Source organism: Astatotilapia calliptera, chromosome 9, assembly GCF_964374335.1.
Source record: "Astatotilapia calliptera chromosome 9, fAstCal68.1, whole genome shotgun sequence".
NCBI classification, from domain to species: domain Eukaryota; kingdom Metazoa; phylum Chordata; class Actinopteri; order Cichliformes; family Cichlidae; genus Astatotilapia; species Astatotilapia calliptera.
Window position 1 is genome coordinate 13,889,709 of NC_137430.1, and position 18,781 is coordinate 13,908,489.

Consider the following 18,781-nt stretch of genomic DNA (forward strand, 5'->3'; position numbering starts at 1 on the left):
TATCAGCACTCTATCACTGCCCCACATCTTCTATCCTCTCACCAGTCCCTCCGCCTCATCAACAGCATCCTTCATTGCTGGCTCATCCTCCCACCTACACCCCTGAGGCAAAGGCAGAGTGTGTGTGTGCGTGTGTGTGTGAGAAACTGTGTGTTAATATCTTCAGTATTTCACTTCAAAGACTGGTGGTTTTGGCTGTGTCAAAGTTGTGAAATGTTGCGGCATCTCAGAGATGGATAGATAGTCTGCGGAGTGTGTGTGTTTTAACCTCAGACGCACAATGTTAGAGGATCAGGAGATACAGAGATGACTTTGTGTTTTCCTGTCCAAATGTCGATTTCATGCAACCCTTGTTTGTGGGTTCTTTTCAAAGAGGCCAGTGATCAGCTGTGTGTCATGTGCTGTTAAATTTAGCCTGAACAAGGAGGGTTTTCGGGGTTTCCGAGATCAAATGCTTTAACACTATAGTTAAACTGCAAAAACACACACAAATCAGGAACTGTCCCTCTGGGTCACACTGCGCAGCAGATTAAGCGTTTTTTAGGACATGAATTGTTTCTGTGACGTTTGAAGTTAATCAAAAATGTGTATCAATTCAGCTGATTAGCTTAGTGAATGAGCTATGAGCTTACTGCCTTGTATTGAGATGAGACTGGTGCTTGGATTTGAGGGTGTGAATTGAGGCCTCTGGCCCCCCTCACATTGATAACGAGGCCCACTGGCTATTGCACTGTACAGCGGGGCTGTAATTCATTTCATGGGACGAAGCGGGAGAAAATAAAAGCATCCCTCAACAGCAGAGTCTACAAAATGCTAAATTAGTTTGCCTTTAACCTTTCAGCAATATGTTTGTCTTCTGCTTATCCATGCCTGTCACTGTTAAACACACACGCCTGAATGCCTAGAAGTCTCAGTCTACCCAGAAACTGAAGGTTTTTGACATGCGTTTGAATCCAGTGCTGAGAACTGCCATTATTTGTGAGATGCAGTAATAAAAGCAAATTATTTCACTCCAGACACAGTGATTCGAGAATGAGAGAACTGCAGCAAATACTCAGACAGTCAAAAAGAAAATAGAGACCCTTCACAAAGCTTTCTTCTCACTGATTGCACATCTTCTTATGTCTCCACAAAGTCTAAGACTTATCAAAATCAAAATCATTCAGGTTCACTGACGGGCAAGTATTCTATCCTCATCGTCCTTTCCCACCTTGCACGTCTCAGTCGTTCTCTGATCTCTGTCTCTAAACGACTGTAATGACACCGCCTCGCTTCTCTGTTTTGTATCATGTGCACGTATCTCTGAACTGTGTTGTTGTTCATGAGAGCGAGGCACGGAGAAGGCAGTCATCTGAGCAGACTGAGTGAGTCAGTGTTGGCTGGGGACGTGCTCTGCCAGATTGCAGCTTCATGCCCTTAGTCCAGTAGAAAACCAGTCAGCGGTGAAGCCACAAACTCACAAATGCACACGCAGGAGTTAGCCGGGCTGTGTGTCTCTGGTCTGTAATTATGCTAAATTAATTAAAGCACTGTTGGCTGTCTGATCTGTCATTCTGCTCATAATGACGTATATCACTATACTGTGTGCCCTAAAAAAGGTAATCATTCTGAGGTACGATTTGACTAACTCATCTACACAACACATCATGATGGGGGATATACGACAACTTTTCACTTAATTCTGTATTTTTTTCTTAATTTAGCCCTAATAGTTCCTCGTAGCATTGCGACAGATGCCACCTTGTGTGTATTTTGGAGCTGCGAGTGAGAAGAGGGTACAGTGCTAAGTTGCTAGCTAATGCTTGCTAAAAGAACTTTAGCTCTTCTGCACGCTAACACAAAACTAGCCAAGAACCCAGAATGATGTTAAAACTGAGTGAATGCTGACCCCAGCCCAGCAGCCAGACCCCGAACTTCAACAGGGAACAAAAAAGAGATGAGCAGTCACGCTGCAGCCTCCATTTCTATCCGTTTCTACTGTGGTGGTGAACACGTTGGAGTCTCTTTATGCTACTTTTCAACTTTGCTTTGTGTTGTCGGTATTTTTGTTCATACCTAAAAACTAAAAGGTAGGTTGTACGATTTGTGTTGGCATGTGAAACTGTAGTGTCAGGTTTAGACTGATAGGTTGTAATTATGAGACAGTAGGTTTCAGGTAATTTTGCAGAGTAAGGTGAATGTAGTCTAAGAAATTACTTTCTCTGTGTCAGCGAGGTTAAGCACTCACACAGAAAAAACACGCATTACACTGTATTGCAAGTGAGGGATTGTGCTACCTTGCTATCTTTTTTTCCCAGCTTTTACATGCTTTTACAAAAGCAATGCAGCAACTAAAACACAAGAACTTCACCCACACAAAACCTTTAAAACTTCTGCACAAAATCATACTACAATACAGTCCTCATGAAGAATGGACAGTGTTTTTTTCAAGGCCATAAAAGTCTTGGGTAAATGAACACTCATATCTTCATAGCTACTTATCCACTTCAGGTGTGGGACCTGCAGGGGTGGGGGTGGGGAGCTGTGGGCACATTATAAATTATATAAGGATTAACTCAAGTGCTCATTTTAAGGAAGTGTAGTGTTTCCTACTTCTACTTTGACTCAATTATCAGCCACAGAGGTTTTATCTCGTGTGTGCCAAACAGATATTGCTTAAGGCTGCTGGCATTTAACATTTTCAGTATACTTAATCATCTGCCCATCTGGATTTTTATTTTTCTATCAAGGCAAGTTCATGATGTCCCCATTTGTTCTGTTCTCATTTTGTTTGTTTTTTTCCAATGAAAATAAAAAAGGGAAACCTACTTTTCTTTGCTTTCCGCATTAATATAGAATTATAGTTAAATAACACGGGTGAATCTTGTTTATGAAAACGATGCAAAGAGCAGAGAAGAAGCGGAGGCGCAAAGCTGGGGAAGAAGTTTGGCAAATAATGGTGATTAGATTAATCTCTAAAATGGAAACAGAGGAGCTCACAGCGTGTTTAAGAGAAAATCTTTTTCTTCTCGAATTAATCCCTGCCCACGGGGAAACCGGTGATTCTCGATGGAGAGTTTACATTGAAATTACGGGAACTTTGGTGCAGTTTTAAATTGTCTGCAGATGGAACCGTCGGTGTTTGGACTAAAATCTTTTCTTATAATTGTGAAAGTATGTAGTAGTTTGCTTCTCGCAGTGTTCCTCCGTGTCAGCCGTAACCACCAGGCACCACAGCCGTGTCCTCGTTAAAAATAACTAGCTGGTTTTCACACAAGAACAATAAACTGAGGGGGTCATTAAGGTAGCCGCCCATATTCAAAGATAATGATATGGAACCTTGTTTATGCTCAATGAATTGTTTTTTGTGTTAATTATTAGGGAAATGAGATGCATTACAAAGAGAATGTACTCTGCATTAATTCTAGGTTTTAAATAAATTAGTCATTTCAAATTAAAACCAAGCGGCTGTAATAAAAAAAGACGGTGATGTATGCAGATGAGTTGAAGAAATATGCAAATGAGGAAACTGTTGCTGTTTCCCCCCCCATGGAGGTCAAATTACAGGAATTGGCTGAGGGCAGTGGTCTCTGTCCTGACTCTCCCCTCTCTGCCATCCCCTGTGCTCATTTCATTTGCCACCCTCTCTGTGCTGCACTGTCAATTTTCCCCCTCTTTTTTCGAAGCACACTCTGCTGTCACAGGGTTTCAGCTGCAATTACTTTTAGTATCACTTCTCAGTGAGAAGTCAACTTCCCTGGAGGCTTCCTATCAGAACTTATTACAGCAGGGAGGCTGGCTGAAGTTAAGTGGCATGACCTGTGGGTTGGCTGGATCAGGAGGAGGGGATAAATGTATGGCTAATTTGTGGAACATTTGAATAAAGGGAAGAGTAGTGCGACAAGGCCACACAATGGCAAAAGAGAAGTCCTTGCATCGACCGTAACCATGTGACCCTATAAGTGAGAGGGTAAATCTTTTTTATAATTTTTTATATGTTTCACAACATTAGCCAAATGGGTCGACTCTCCCCTTTGCTTTTTTTTAACCCCCAAGCAAGAACTATAACCCCAGGACCGGGTGCATGACCACACACACACGCACGCATGCATGCATGTACCTAGGATGGAAAAAATACAAAGACTCTGCAGCTGAGGCAGATCAGCGGAAAGGGTGAGGAACGATCGAGGCGGTTAATTCAAGAAGAGTCATCTGTGTGTGAGAGAAAGACTCAAGGTGCAGTCTTGTGCAATCTCCTTGCCCCGGGTCACGCACATGTAGTTTAGCACCTACGTGCCGAATCAACCACCCATTTCTCTGATTGATGAGCTGAGTGGTTGCATCTCGTAAAACTCTGGTCTAACTGCACACCTGGGATCCTTATGTAATCCAAGGTTAGGCTCTGACTTACCAGAAATAGAAAAAAGAGAGAGAACACAAAGAGTTTAACCTGGGATGAATATTATTTTGTGATAGACACACCTGGTGGTAAAATATCACCAATTCCTCAGATGGTAATAACATGAGATCAACATAGGCATGTGTCCATAGGACCAGTGGAAGAATAGAAGTCACCTGATCAAAGTATTTCTAATCTACGGCAATCATTTCCATCAGTTAAGGTAAGACTTTATGCATTGAGCTGAACAGCAAACCTGGCAACAAGCTGCCAGTTAATTTGCAGTATACATTCATTTAACTCCATTCTTTGAATGCAAAGTAAATAGGACACCAAAAGTTTACATTCAGTATATTCAGTATCCAGCTGAAATGGAAACGAAGTCACAAACACTCCAGCAACATATAAAGCAACCTCCAGAGAGAAAAAACACAATGCAGACGTGGCAAAAACTGCAGTTCTTGAAGGTGCTGCTTCAGACCGGCTCAACTTTACAGCATTCAAAATCATATTTGCAGCCTGCTACAAATATGATTTTGGGCCCCATGGATAGTTTCTCCCTTCATAACTCTCAGCATATATTTTTTAATAACCCGTCCACGTGGATGCTGGAGTTAGGGGTGTGGCCACACTGACTGACAGGTGTCCCAACACAGGCAGAAGGTGTCCATTAGTGTCAGCTAGGCCTCATCCACTACTTTAAGTCATTATATGTTGTTGGTGCTTATTTAGCAAATATTATGGCTTGCTGTGTCATACAAATCATCCAAGATGTTAATGTTAATTTGCTTTTTAAAAAGTGACATTTTGTTGTTTTTATTATTACATAACTGATGTTAAGTATAAGCATATTTACATGTGTCTCTCTGTACTGCAGATGGTAAGTAGTGACTGGTGGGTTTTCTCGACAGCGGCATGTATGTGAATCCCCGGCGTGAGCACACACATCCCCACACCTCCAAAGGCAAAGACACATTTCTCTCCTTCATGTCTAAGTTCATTGAAGAGCATGCTGTGAAAAACACATGCCCCCCTTCCCGTGCCTTTGTGTCCTTCATACTTGCATCCTTGCTCCTGCACTCATGTAATTGCAGTAGACAATCAGATGCCATCTTTATAGGCGCATGGTACAACTGTCACAGCGTGTAAGAGCACGATGAAGCGTGGTCGATAAATCCTGTCAAAAGAGCTTACGACGCGCTAACGCTCCCCTCACCACCACGCAGTGTTGATTGTTCCAGTGAATCAGTCAGCGAGAGATGGCGGGGCCCTGTTCTTAGCAGATGTCGTGGCCGATCCCGTTCCCTCACTCTGATTTTGTTAATAAGAATTAATGAAGGGTGGCTGTTTACTGTTGCGTAGGTGGACTGTGGTGTGTGTGTGTGTGTGTGTGTGTGGGGGGGGGGCTGTCCATCTAATACGGTTCGTAAAGTTGAGCTGACAAAGGTGTTGGGGAGATGAGGCAGGAGGTGATACAGGTAAAACCTAAACGCTTGACTCTCTCCCCGCATCACAAAGTCAATACAGTGAATGATGTAATTCTGCAGCTTCTGGAGGCTGGAGAGGATGGACAGTCATCAGCTTGGTAACTCAAATGCAGTCAAGCTTATTTCAAAGTTTTCAATAGAAGAATACTGAAAATATTGGGGGGCAACAGATGTTGATGTCAAACAGTGGAGAGTCTTAGACCTTCTGAGATACCTGCACAAAACCATCTTGCAAGCTTTTAGTGAAATGTTAGTTGCATCCATGCCATGAGCTTATGATGTCAGATGCAGGGAACGCAACAGAGCCACAGCAAGGCCAAAAAGAGTTTGTGTTTCATTTCCTTGCACACTGTGACTTTTGTGGAGTCAGGACCACTGCAGAAATAATGATCTTAGATAAAAACAAACAAACTAATTGTGTTTCCTAGCAACCCAATCAAAATATTATATTTTTAAAATTTTTCTTTTTACTTTTTTAAAGCTCTTTTTATGCCTGACTTTAGAAAGAAAGAAGGTGGTAACAGGGCCATTCCCTATCACAGCTCATAAATCATCTCTATATTCTGATGAGGACCTTACATTATTGACCTTTGACTGGTCCCTCACAAGGAAGAAAATTGTATTTCACTATTATTAAGCTGCAGGAGAGGCGGGGGACAGTTGGTATAGTAGAAAGCTGTTGAGCTTGTCAATCTGGGGCCACAGTGGAGGGTTACCCCTGCAGAGAGTTGCTTCCCTCGCATTCAGAAGTCATCATGAAGGTCGTCCCTAATTGGTGCCTCTGTCCTGTGTACCTGCTGTGGCCCCCTCACTCTGCCTGCACTCAGGTTTGATCAGCGAGGAGCCTAACTGTGAGGCCTCACCACAACGGCGTTTTGAGATTTGGCTGACCGCTTGAGCAAAGAGCGAGGACGAGAGAGACAGTTTAAAAATGACTGACTCGTCAGCATCGTGCTTCAAAAAATATCTTGGGATAGATTAAGAAACCCCCCCCCAGGAAACTAAAAACCATCCCATGCCGATTTTAAACGATAGATAGTCACCTTATTGTCACAGATCTCAGGGGTGTCAAACATAAGGCCAGGGGGCCAGAATTGGCACTGCCAGATTTCAATCTGGCCAACTGGACATTTTTGGAAAATATGGAGGACATAAATTTAGGAATTTTAACTGTAACTTTATAAAATTTTAAAACTTGTCCTGCTGATAACGACTTCCCCCCATGGCCATTCATACTAAACCAAAGTAGGAGATAAACAGATTAATGACATAAATGTTTCATGTTTTTCACAATCTAAAAGAGAAATCGTTATTTTTTATACTCTGTCCACAGTAACATAAATAACTAAAATAAGATGAATTATACATTGTTTGTGAATTATAAAAAACTTTTGGCTCTATAATTACAGGACAGTCTTGACAATAGGATAGACTTTTTTCTGTAAATTTAGTTTTTTTTAATTTTTGACAATGCTCTGTATCATGTAGAAAAACTGAGACGTACTATTGTTGGTGTCGAGAAATCTCAGGGATTAAACGTACAGTTCAACTACTTGAGAACGATAGGTAGGAAAGGCTCACTGCTCTGACCCACTTAAGATCAAACTGGGTTGTATGTGAATCACCTGGATATCAACCTCACAGCATTAACACACAAGATGAAAACACTTTTTATTTCATTACGTTATTTTAATTTTCAGCTGTGATGTTTGATCATCTCTTTCGTGTGCAGAAACATTTGCTTGTCACTTTTATTGGTTTATTTTCTGCCTTTTTTTTGGGTCAATTTGATTCATATATTACTATGTAAACAAAGCTGTTTATGCACCTTATTAACTGCAGTGGGTTTTTTGCCAGCTGTCAGTTTCTGTTTCAAACTAACCTGCTTCTCGCACCTGTAAGCTCCACAGGGGCGTTCACTCATCACTCCCTGAATTCTGCATTTAAATAAACAACAATTTCAAATGCGAACTCTGTGACTGAAAGGTTTTTATTTTTATAATAAAAGTATTTTACTGTTGCCACGTTTGTAACTATGGAAACATCACACACATAATTTTAGATTTGCCCAGCTGCAAGTTAAGAGGGCATAACTTTTTTTTTAACACCTCAGAAGTTAGCAGGCCTGTCAGATGCTACGCGTTCAAAACTGCATTCCGATCTAATGTTAACATAACCGGGAGGACAAGGGCTTCTTTAATGGTAGAGAACACCATAAAAATGCTCCAGCTAGTCACAAGGCTCACTCAGATGACTGCAAGCTGTTTATATCCTTCACATCTACTTTTATAACACTTGCCACAAACACACAGCGTGCAGTCTTACAGAACCCTGCTGAACAATAGCTCTGTATTCTGGCTGTGCAAAACAAATTCATGAAGAATATGCACACTCTGTAAGAAATCAGGGGTCATGAGCTGCGGATCCCTTTAATTTATTGGCACAGGATGAGCATCATGATTACACCGGATAACAAACCGCTGAGGTTTAAGCAATGAACAATATGCAAGACATGCTGGCGGGAAGGGGATTTAAAACAACAAAAAAACATGGCTGAAATGTCAACATCTAAAAACAGAACGATAAAGCTATGAAGAGTATTACATAAAGTTGTCAGTCCCACCATGTAAGAGCTGTAAGGTTTAAGTAAAGGATGATTTTATGGCGTTACTGCTCTAACCCTACCTCATTCTGCTTTTATCGTAGCTTCATGATGCTAAAACACAGGTTAGACCAACACTGCCATGATTTGGCCTGTAAATGGTGCTAATAGCAAACAGCCAGTCAGCAGCAGTGAGGCTTTCGGAGGCACTGATTATTGTTCACATGTCACAAAAAGATCCCTCTGCCTCTGGGTGCTCTTCTTCTCTGCGTGGCACTCTCTCCTTTCCTCCCTCGCTCACTCTCTGCCTCCCTTCGTCCTTCTCTCTTCAGTAGCCCCATGGGAGCGTGAGGGTTGAAATGACACACAGTGGCTGACTGTCGCCCAGGGGCCTGGGTTCTGGCCTTGGCTGGCTGGATCTGTGTGGCAGCTGGTGAGCCCGCTGCCCTCTCTCTGGCCTGCAGCATCAACAGTGGTGGTAGTGGGACTGATTGGAGCCTCACTCTGATCTCTGACTCTGGGGCTGACGCTCAACTGCTCACTGCTGCCCACACAGCTGGTGGTGAGGAAGTGGAACACGGAGCGGGGATGTAATCAGGAAAAGAACAAAAACACGCACACAAGCACACACACAGAAACTAAACCGTCCACTAAATGCACACGGAAAAACGAAATCCTAACATAATAGCATCAGATACAAGGAGACGATGGCAATACCCACAAGTCTGTGGGGTCACGATATGGAACCTGGAACATCCTAGAAATGGGACCGACTGTGAGGCTGCACGGAGGAAGCAGCGTTTCCCCAAGGACATAACGTGCTTCCAGTTAAGTAACATCTTAAACCTTCTTTGAAACTGTAATACTTATCACATGTTTGAGTTCAAGGCTCAGATTAAACAAATAATCATTCATAAATAGAAACACCTTTCAGCCAAGCTAGCAGCATTTTACTGCAACCCACAAAGCCACACAAGACTTTCCAAAGTCAAAAACAAAACAAACGGCCTCAAATCGTCGCTCCCATCATCACTGAGTAAGCATTGAGGTGCCAGACTTCTCATAGTGTTAGCATTACTGAGTCACCAAAGGGGTTACAGTGACAGACACCCTTCTTTCCTTCACTTCCTTCCTTCCTAACGCTTCATTAAAACAAAAAGCCTACTCTATCAGGCAATATATTTATTAAAAACAGTGACCTTGTGTGAAAGAATGATTGAACTGAATTACATTTGTAGTAGCAGTTATTCCCTTTATAGTACCTAACATAGAAAAACTTTGTGTTCTTCGCCTATCCTACATAACCAAAGATAAGAGTACAGGTTTGCGACTAAAACAAAAACATCTAGGCGAGAATAAGAATCTGAAACGCAGAATATCAGTGTTACAGTATGGAAGTTATGATCGTGATGTGACGCAGTCTTGGTAAGCACACGAGTTGTCCAGATCTGCGGCAGGATAGTGATGAGTGAGACTGGATAGGCGGAGGGTGGTGGTCAGGTCTCAGTGGTGTCTGCTGGTGTAAATTCTGTTCCTGAGCACAGCTACTGGAGGGAGGTGGTGCCGGACACCAGGGTAGCGCTGGATGTGGTCGAACCAGCGGGTAACATTCACATACTGCTCCCTGTCCTGGATGGCCAAGTCAACCTGGGAAAGAGAAGATCATTGGAGGTGACGCGTTTAACCGCATCGTGAAGGCGAGTTAAACTGACAGAAAATCTATTTAACAAAGTCAAAGATGGTTTAACATTCATGAGTTTCCTCCAAAAACAATCAAATATGAACCATTACAAGTATAAAGCAGTGCGTTTCCCTCTTCCCTCAGTTTTATCCTGTTATCAAAAACATGTTAATGCTGCCTATCTGGGTCTCAAATACACTCGCAAAATAGATTCTTAAACACGAGTTTGACTTCCTGGTTAAATAAGGATGAATACAATCAGTAGAATTTACTCTCATTTTGGTGAAAACCTGGATACTTTCTTCTACACTATTTAGAAATCCCATTAAATGAAGAAGGAAAAAAGGAATCCAGTTTTAGTGAAACTCTTATGAGGAAAACAAAACGCTAAAGAGAGGCTACATGTAAGCAATGCTTACATTCATGAGATCACATGCGAGAAGTGTTGATGCACTGGTTTAGGTTGGTTTGAATGTTCTTATCTAAAAATAATTACACTTGAAGAACAGCTTCATGACGGCTGCCTTTTTTATGCACTTTGGATGATGTGCTCTGATTAATATGGCACTCATATGTGATATAAAACATGTATTTGTCTCTGCTGTCACAACTGAGCAGATATCAAAGCCTGAAACAAACCAGTTACAAAGTTCAGCAGATTTCACATGATGATAATCACATGGTAACCAATTTTACACTGGTTTTCTTTTAGTTGCAGCATAATGCAGGTGGACAACTGGGAATATTTGAAGCACTAAAATGGCCTTGGAAAACATTATTAAGCGTGTTTTTTTTTAAATCACATAATTAAGCGGAATATGGAAATTCCTCAAAACGGACAACGATCCGGCCTACAACCATTCCAGCATCAGTCAGGTTTAATGTTTGTGTAAAGTAGTTTCCCATGAATTGAACATCAGCGCAGGCTGTGGTTAAGGGTCGCACTAGCTGACCTTCTGTCCCCGAGGTTAAAAACCACACTGACTGCAAACCAAAGTGACGCCCCTCTGCCTGGTGGCGTGGAGTGGGAGGAGGTGGGGGCCTTCCATCTTTGCCACAAAAACTGACATCTCTGAACATGTGATCTCCCCCCGCCTCCGTCTCATTCTGCCTTTCCCATTTCTGAACTCGCTTGTTTTTTTATCCTGTAAGGCGTAGCAAACTTACTTGTCCCTGGTCTGAGGGTAAAGACATCACTTTATGCCACATCGCTTTATCTGACTGAGGAGAAGTGAGAATCTGTTTATAATCTGTGTGTTTATTGCCAGCTTGTCCTCGGTGCCCTGTGGCCATGTGACTGGTCTAATTGTACGTTATGCAAGATGACAAATTCCTTATTAAAGTTGAGGTTTGACCGAAGTGATTGTTGATAAGGAGAGAAAAGCGTGAAAGATGGGGTGGATAGATGAATCCTTGGTAAATGATTGTAAGAATGTAATTAGACAAATAACTTTGAAAAACCTAAAGACAAGTTTCTAAAATGTTTGGTTGTTACAAAGTGTTTCCTAGAAGCACATTATAAAGATTCAAAGTTAATGTGAACACCCCAGAATACATTAAGTTGATAAATGTGTAGAAACATTGAGGCTTACGAGTGAAGTCGGCACATAAGGGAGCTTCAAACAGGTAACTTACTATGACTGGATGGATTCCATAGTACATAAAAACATCAGCTAAGGTGAACTGGTTTCCGGCCAGATAGACCTTGTCTTGCAGGTAGAGATTGAGGTCCTGAAAGAGGAAATTTCAAGAGCATAAGACACGCTATGCAAATCAGGTCATTTCTTATGATAATTTATGCATTATGGTAAGTATTTCAATGCAAACACAAATGTCTTAATGTGACAGATGGACACATTATATGAATCACTAATGAAGCATCCCTAAAAAAAGAGATGCTGGGACTACGAAATGTTACTGTCTTGATGGACGGTATAGACTTAAAGGGGGCACATCAGCAGGTTCATTAACCTATATATCTGTGGGTGCGTGAGGTACACGAGTCTGGTTCATGGCTTGCGTGCGTGTCTGTGTGCTGCTATGTGGATAGGAATAATATGTAACCTGAGGGGGAATGTCATCTCTCCCCATGACTGGCGACTTAGCACAGATGCTGTACAAAACGGGCTATTTGTTTACTTCTCAACCAAATGACTACAACTCTCGCTTGCAAATCTAATGAAGCCGTCTTAAACTTGGGCGGCACGTCGTGCACTCCTCAGTCTGTGTCTGTGCAAGCAAAGTCGTGCATGGAAGTGCTGGTCCCTGGGGAAGGGACCATCTTTAGCACTTGTACATTGTGCGAAGGCGAGGGAAAACTCCAAACACACACAGAGCATCTTGGGGGCAAATGGAGTTATTGTGCGGGAAGTGTGGGTGATGCCAAACAAGGCATGAAGACTGCAGACTTCCTCCCCTTCCACAGTCAGATCCTTGCTTTTCTGTAGCCTACAGCCATCAGGCTGAAGCCTAGTCGAGCATCAGAGGAGAGGCAGCTCTCCTGCTGCCCTGCACCCAGCACATGGAGCTCAAACCTGGGTTCTTTGCTACCTGCTAACTGTGCATCAGTGCTGTTGTTGCATTCAGATAAAAATCCTACAGAACAGTCAACTCGAGCTGATGAATAACTAAGAAAAGGAGATACAGGTGCACTAATGAATCACACCTTTTCTTTATTATTTCTGTACAAACTTGATGCTCCAGATGCTATTTTTATTGTTGCTGCCATTCTTGGACTCAGACACAGTGATCTCTCGAGTTTATACCACTTTCATTTGGCCTTCAGGCAACCATAGCCGTCAGTACTCTGCTCAGTACTCCATCCATCCATTTTCTTATCTGCCTATTCAGCCTTGGATATAGAGGGAGGTTGAAGCCTGTCCTGGCTGACACTGTGTGAGAGGCTTTTTACTTTCAATTGTAACACCTGAAAACATTAAACAGGAGTCAAAAAAACAGAATAAGTGAAAATTATTTCTGTTTACACTGAGAGTTTACAGTTTTGTCAAAAACTGAATGATCGTGCTCTCCACTCACTGAAGACAAAGTACTTAGCAGATGCAATCATTTGTATACTACAGCATTTGCATGCTGAAACAAAAGATAATAGTCAAATTGAGTGGCAGCAGGAAGTCTTCAATACTGGCCTGATTTGTTTAAAGTGGAGTGACAGACTTTCACCAACACTCAGCTTGTCTCTGGGTTCAGGGCCAACCCAAACTGGCTTGTTTATCAACATATTACATGAGTGACAAGATGTTTACTTCGGAAACAAGTCTCAGCTTGCGAAGCAAAAATGTCTTATTTGCATCCTGGGGTGAGAAAGTTTAAAAACTCCTCCAGATGACACTTTTATCTGAGCATAATTTAATGGGAGATGACTGGTGTGCTTAAAAGGAGAGCGTTAAGGACGCGGCTCAAGCAGCAGGACAGGACAGGGGGCCACCGGGCACCAGTGCTGAGCTGCTCAGGGCGACTTCCGTCTGTAAGTGGCACCATTAAAATATTTAAGAGGCCTGTCCAGATAACATGCTGCCGCACAGCATGACTTCTCAGCCATGCCACAACAGCGTGTCACGCTGAGAAGTGCGCACATACACACACACACACACACACACACACACACACACACACACACACACACACACACACACACAAATGCACAGACACTTCACGCTGACAGGACGGTGCCAAGAGGCGCGCGGCATCCAGCCGACCAGCGGCTGACGATCCGTTTCACGCTGACTGGCGTCAGGCACATTAGAGTATTTTGCTCTGTCGCGTGGGGCCATGTCACTGAAGGGCCATACATCAGCCCGTATTCCTGTCGCTCGCGACTTAATAAGGCAAAGAGACACACACATTGACCCAACTGGTGGTCACAGGAGGTCAATGTGGAAGAAACTGTCAAAGAAACTCTCAAAGAAAGAGAACAATTTTAACACTGATTTTAGCACAAAGAAAAAAATAAGACTTCTAAGCATGCTTGGAAACATCAGGATTAAAATCTGGGATCATTTTAAGTACGTATGCATTTAACTCTAGAAATGCTGTTTCAATGAAAAGGAAAGGATTTCCTTGAAAATCAGCTCTTTTACCTTTAGGACGGTCTTGATGTCTTCCTTTGTGCAACTGTCGAGTTTGGTCACTCTGTACTCGAGCCACTGCTGCACCACCGCTCTGCTCTCTGCGGTGTCACCCAGCAGCTCTGGGCGCTTGGCCTCTTTCGCCAGGTGACAGGCGATGGTCACCAACCCCACCAGCGGAGGACCATTATTATTCTGTAGCACAGGTACCTGGAGGGCGAGGAGTGACAGTGAGGGGTAGTTACAAACAATCATTTGAATGCATCAGAAGCCAGCACTGTCTTTCTAAATAACACGCTTCATTTCCAGTGATTGCAAAACGTCCCTAATAAATGCATTTATTTTATTAGACTGTCTGGATCTCATATGCACGCCGATTATCAATGTGTAATTTGGAAAATACTGATTAGTGAAATTACTATGGACGGTTAGGTTGATATCCAGAAGAAAGAATTTAATATGGGTGGGAAAAAATACTTTCACAACTTTTCCTTATTAACCTTTCACTACAGCATCCGTTAAAAAAATCTGGAGCAGATTGCTACCCCCACTTCTACAAAAACATTATTTACTGTTGTTTTATTTACTGACATATAGATAGATAAATTCAAATATCCAGTAGTTGCATTTAAAAACAAACATACGTCCGGTCATAAATATAAATAAAAGGATAAAGTAATTAATGTTAAAAAAAAAGACTGTTTAAAAATACAACAAAAACGGTTTAAGGTTTTTAGGAGGACGCAAAATGTGTATGAATGAGTGATGATGATTCGATGATAAGGGCTTCATGTTGAAACTCTAATTTGTTCATACTTTATAAGACATTATTATCAATAGCTATAATTTTTCGCAATTTTCCGTTTCGCAAATATGTTTATTTTCCCCTGAATGAAAATAAATTGCATAAAATAAATAACAAGAATTTACTATTATTAGTACTACAAATTAAATTTATATTATTCTAAACATAGTTCTATATACACTACTAGAGTTCACTTGCTCTGTCCATCCCATGGTACTGACAGCTAACTCCTCCCCTCGCTTAGTTTCAATGGACGGCTATAGACAAAGCATGGGGCTACGTCTATTATAGCTTTATGCTATCCACTATCCTGACTTTTCCCAACAAGACCGCTGGCAAACACATCTCTCTGCGTGGAAATGCTGGGGTAATGGAGAAACTTAGCTGACAACAGACGAACAGCCCGATATAGACACACTATAAGCACAGCTTTATTTCCAACACACATGCATGGCGTGTTAGCACTCCCCTGCTATAGCTAGGTGTCCCGGTTACAACAGCTCGGAGGGCGCCTTTCAATTAAAATGGCAATTGTATCACCTACAGTAAATGACACAATAATGAACCGTTATATCACCTTTTTATCCCCCTGCGTACTGTACTTATTCGCCTTTTTTTGTCCAAGGTATTTCTCCAGCGAAGATAGCTCCCGCAACGCCATGTTTGTGACTGTCGGACGGGCAGGGTAGTGTGCGAATGATGTGATTGGCTTAAAGTCGCAATTCCCGCCCACTCACGCTTGACTGACTGAAGATTTAACCAAAGAAAACTTGGCATACGAATCCTTTCATTGTATTGCATCAGAGCTTCGCCCAACTTAACCGATGAAACCAGTCTGTGAAAAAATAAAATAAATTAAAATACAGATACCTTTATGTTTTATTTAGTAAGGGCTATTATATAAAATTGCTATAAAATTACTTTGTAAGGAACTATGATGATAACAACAACAACAACAACAACAACAACAACAACAATAATAATAATAATAATAATAATAATAATAATAATAATAATAATAATAATAATCTCCAAATAGATTACATAATTTTTTATTTCAGGAAACAATGAAACTCATTCCTACATATACATTAATTTGATCATAGATTTATTGCAGATGTTTTTTAGATCAACCTGTGGATGCAGGTTACAATGCAAGGTGTCGCATGAAATTCACTGGGTTCAGGTATTTTGTTTTTATGACTTTCACACGTTTACACCCAAATAAATGTTGCTGCCATGGGTGGAGGAGAGTGCATCTACCAGACTGCAAAAATTGCTAAAAATCAGCTCAGTGAACCTGGCACTGGCCTGGCCTGGCCTGGCCTCTGAGCTCCCCAGATTCTAGACCAATCAAGCGTTCATGGGATGGGATGAAACAAGCCTGATTTGTAGAGACCCCACCCTGCAACCCACAGGATCTAAAGGAATGCCAGCGTTTTACTGCCAAGCACAGTAGTACACACCCAGAGGTCTTGTGTCTTAGCCCCAGCAGACCAGAGCTATTATGGCATCACAAGGCAACCCACAGTATTGTGCAAAATTCTTGAATCATCCTTCATTTTTTTTTAATATATCGATGGGCGCATGTCCAATATTGGGTGTAACATAGTAGTGCACTACTGTAATAACATTACATAGTTCAATAACAAAGTAATGTAACTTGCTACTGTACTAAATTTAGTAATTTGATTACAGTTACAGTTATGCTGTTACTTTCCTTACAAAGGGTTCTTCAGTTATCTCTGTGCAGTGCAGTTAGAAAGAAACATTTTTCTTCCTTTATTTAAGTAACATACTGCATTACTTTTAAGAAAAGTAATGAGTGACGTGTAATACATTACTTACCCCAACATGACACGGCCTCCACCATGTTTTACAGATGGCTGCAGAAACTCACTGCTGTCCCTCTGTCCTGGCCTCCTCCAGGAGGCTGATGAGGTTTCAGTGAACAGTAGACGTATCAGCTCATGGTCCAGATGCTCAGACCCTATGTCTGGATTTTTCCCTGTTTCTTAAGGACATGACTGTCAGATACTGTTTATCTGCTGTAGAGAGTTTTAAGGCCTGACCGTTTTTCTTTTATCCAGTTGCCCCAAACTATTTAAGGACACAGTGCACACCATGCTGAGAAAGACGTTTTCAGCTAACAGCTCTTTCACCTTTTTTTTTATCATCTTATAAGATAAGATAAGATAAAACTTTATTAATCCCTCGGGTGGGTTCCTCTGGGAAATTCGGTTATTGCTGATAAAGTAGTTTTATGTCTGTCAAACTGTGTTATCTTTGGTAGTTTTCATAGATTCAACTAAAGAAACTGAAACAAACAATGTGTTTTTGTGACAGGCTGCTGCCAATGAAGATACAATGTAAAATTGGTTCTTTGATAGGCTGTCTGTTATGTGTAGACACAACACTGGTTCATCTTTAGGGTTAGGTGTGTTTTTTTATGTTTGAATGACTCATAAGTCTGTGCTAGGTGAAAAATGTTTTGGTGTATCTGAATATTTGGATAACTGATATTGAGTCTAAGACTTATTGCTTTCTGAGCCAGTCTATTGATAATACAGATTAAAAACAGCTAATCCAAACTATTAGTCCGATGATCAATAACCACTCAGACTACAAACAGAGTACATGCTGAAGCCAGAAAGCTGGTGCCTTACTATTAGATTTTGAATATTTATAAGCGCATTTCTTTGTAAAGAGATGAGTGCGTGGCTGTTCAGTGTAGTTTGAGTTCAATAAAAGCACAGTATTTGTGTATCCCAGCATTCCCCTGGTGTACTCTCCCAGCTCCCATCAATGTAGGTTGGACTAATCAAAAATGATCCTTCTGTCCATTCTTAGTTGCGTGCATCTTATCACTAAAGCTTTTCTTGTGATGCTATGTGGTCAAATAGAATCAGAATGACAGAGGAAGGTCTGGAGTTCCAGTCTGAAGTCCTGCAGCAAAGTTTTCCTGTCCTGTCCGTCTGCCTCTGCAGTGTGTCCTGGATGTGACATCGTGTGTGGCGTGTCTTTTTGGATATATACTGCGCGCATATGATTTACCCATAATGAAATGTCACATGTCAGTCAAAACTAGGCTTACTAACTATGTACTGTGCAGGTTTATGTGTGTGTGTGTGTGTGTGTGTGTGTGTGTGTCTGAGTACATACTCGTGTGTTTAGTGAGAGTGACAGCCGTGCTGAGGTGCCACACTGCAAACTTTTCTTTTCGAGCACATCCTCGCTGCAACAACTCACCTCCATGACAAGACGTAAGGTTGCATCAGCGACTAGCAATACAAATCAAAATCATCTTTTTTTGTTCCTCTGGATTTGATCCACTTTAATGATAATGCAGTAAAGGCTGCCACTTTGAACTGTCCCAGCCAGTGCTGTCCGCTTTTGTCTGGGACTACATTTAGTGGCAGTGACTCAGTATCCGTTTGCTTTACTTCCTATTCATTGAATGCAGTAATTAAAAGATACGCAGGCAAGAAAAAATATAAAAATCATCAATAAATGACACGTCAAAGTGGGGATACAGTCGACCAGTGGTTTTCTGTGCAATAATAAAAGAGAGCCACAGGGAGGACAGGGCGAAAGAATCAACTTCTTAATCAAAGGAGACAGTGAACGCAGCGCCCAAATTCATGGAGCTAAACTTTCTTTTAAGCACATAAAGGAATCAAATTCATAGAGAGATCAGGAGTGGATGTCAAGCTCGTATTGAGAGAAGTTCACACTGTAGTCTA

At 41.6% G+C, this 18,781-nt stretch overlaps 1 protein-coding gene across 1 annotated transcript; it reads right to left on the bottom strand.

The window, feature by feature from the left end:
• Positions 1-8,283: 8,283 nt before the first annotated feature.
• eef1e1 (eukaryotic translation elongation factor 1 epsilon 1) lies at positions 8,284-15,767 on the bottom strand. Its single transcript, XM_026180273.2, has 4 exons — positions 15,616-15,767; positions 14,246-14,443; positions 11,784-11,879; positions 8,284-10,114 (listed from the first exon to the last, which is right to left on the bottom strand). Exons 1-4 carry the CDS (start codon positions 15,697-15,699, stop codon positions 9,971-9,973), a joined length of 522 nt encoding a protein of 173 aa, XP_026036058.1. The 5' UTR covers positions 15,700-15,767; the 3' UTR covers positions 8,284-9,970.
• Between the last annotated feature and the right edge of the window lie 3,014 nt (positions 15,768-18,781).

What these genes read in the sequence shown, in the direction of transcription:
- eef1e1 (XM_026180273.2), bottom strand. Translation starts at nt 15,699, where the DNA reads ATGGCGTTGCGGGAGCTATCTTCGCTGGAGAAATACCTTGGACAAAAA. An exon ending in ACATCAAGACCGTCCTAAAG is followed by an intron (nt 11,880 to 14,245) that starts GTAAAAGAGCTG and finishes TTCCTCTTTCAG; the next exon opens with GACCTCAATCTCTACCTGCA. An exon ending in ATGGAATCCATCCAGTCATA is followed by an intron (nt 10,115 to 11,783) that starts GTAAGTTACCTG and finishes TCTCTTTCCCAG; the next exon opens with GTTGACTTGGCCATCCAGGA.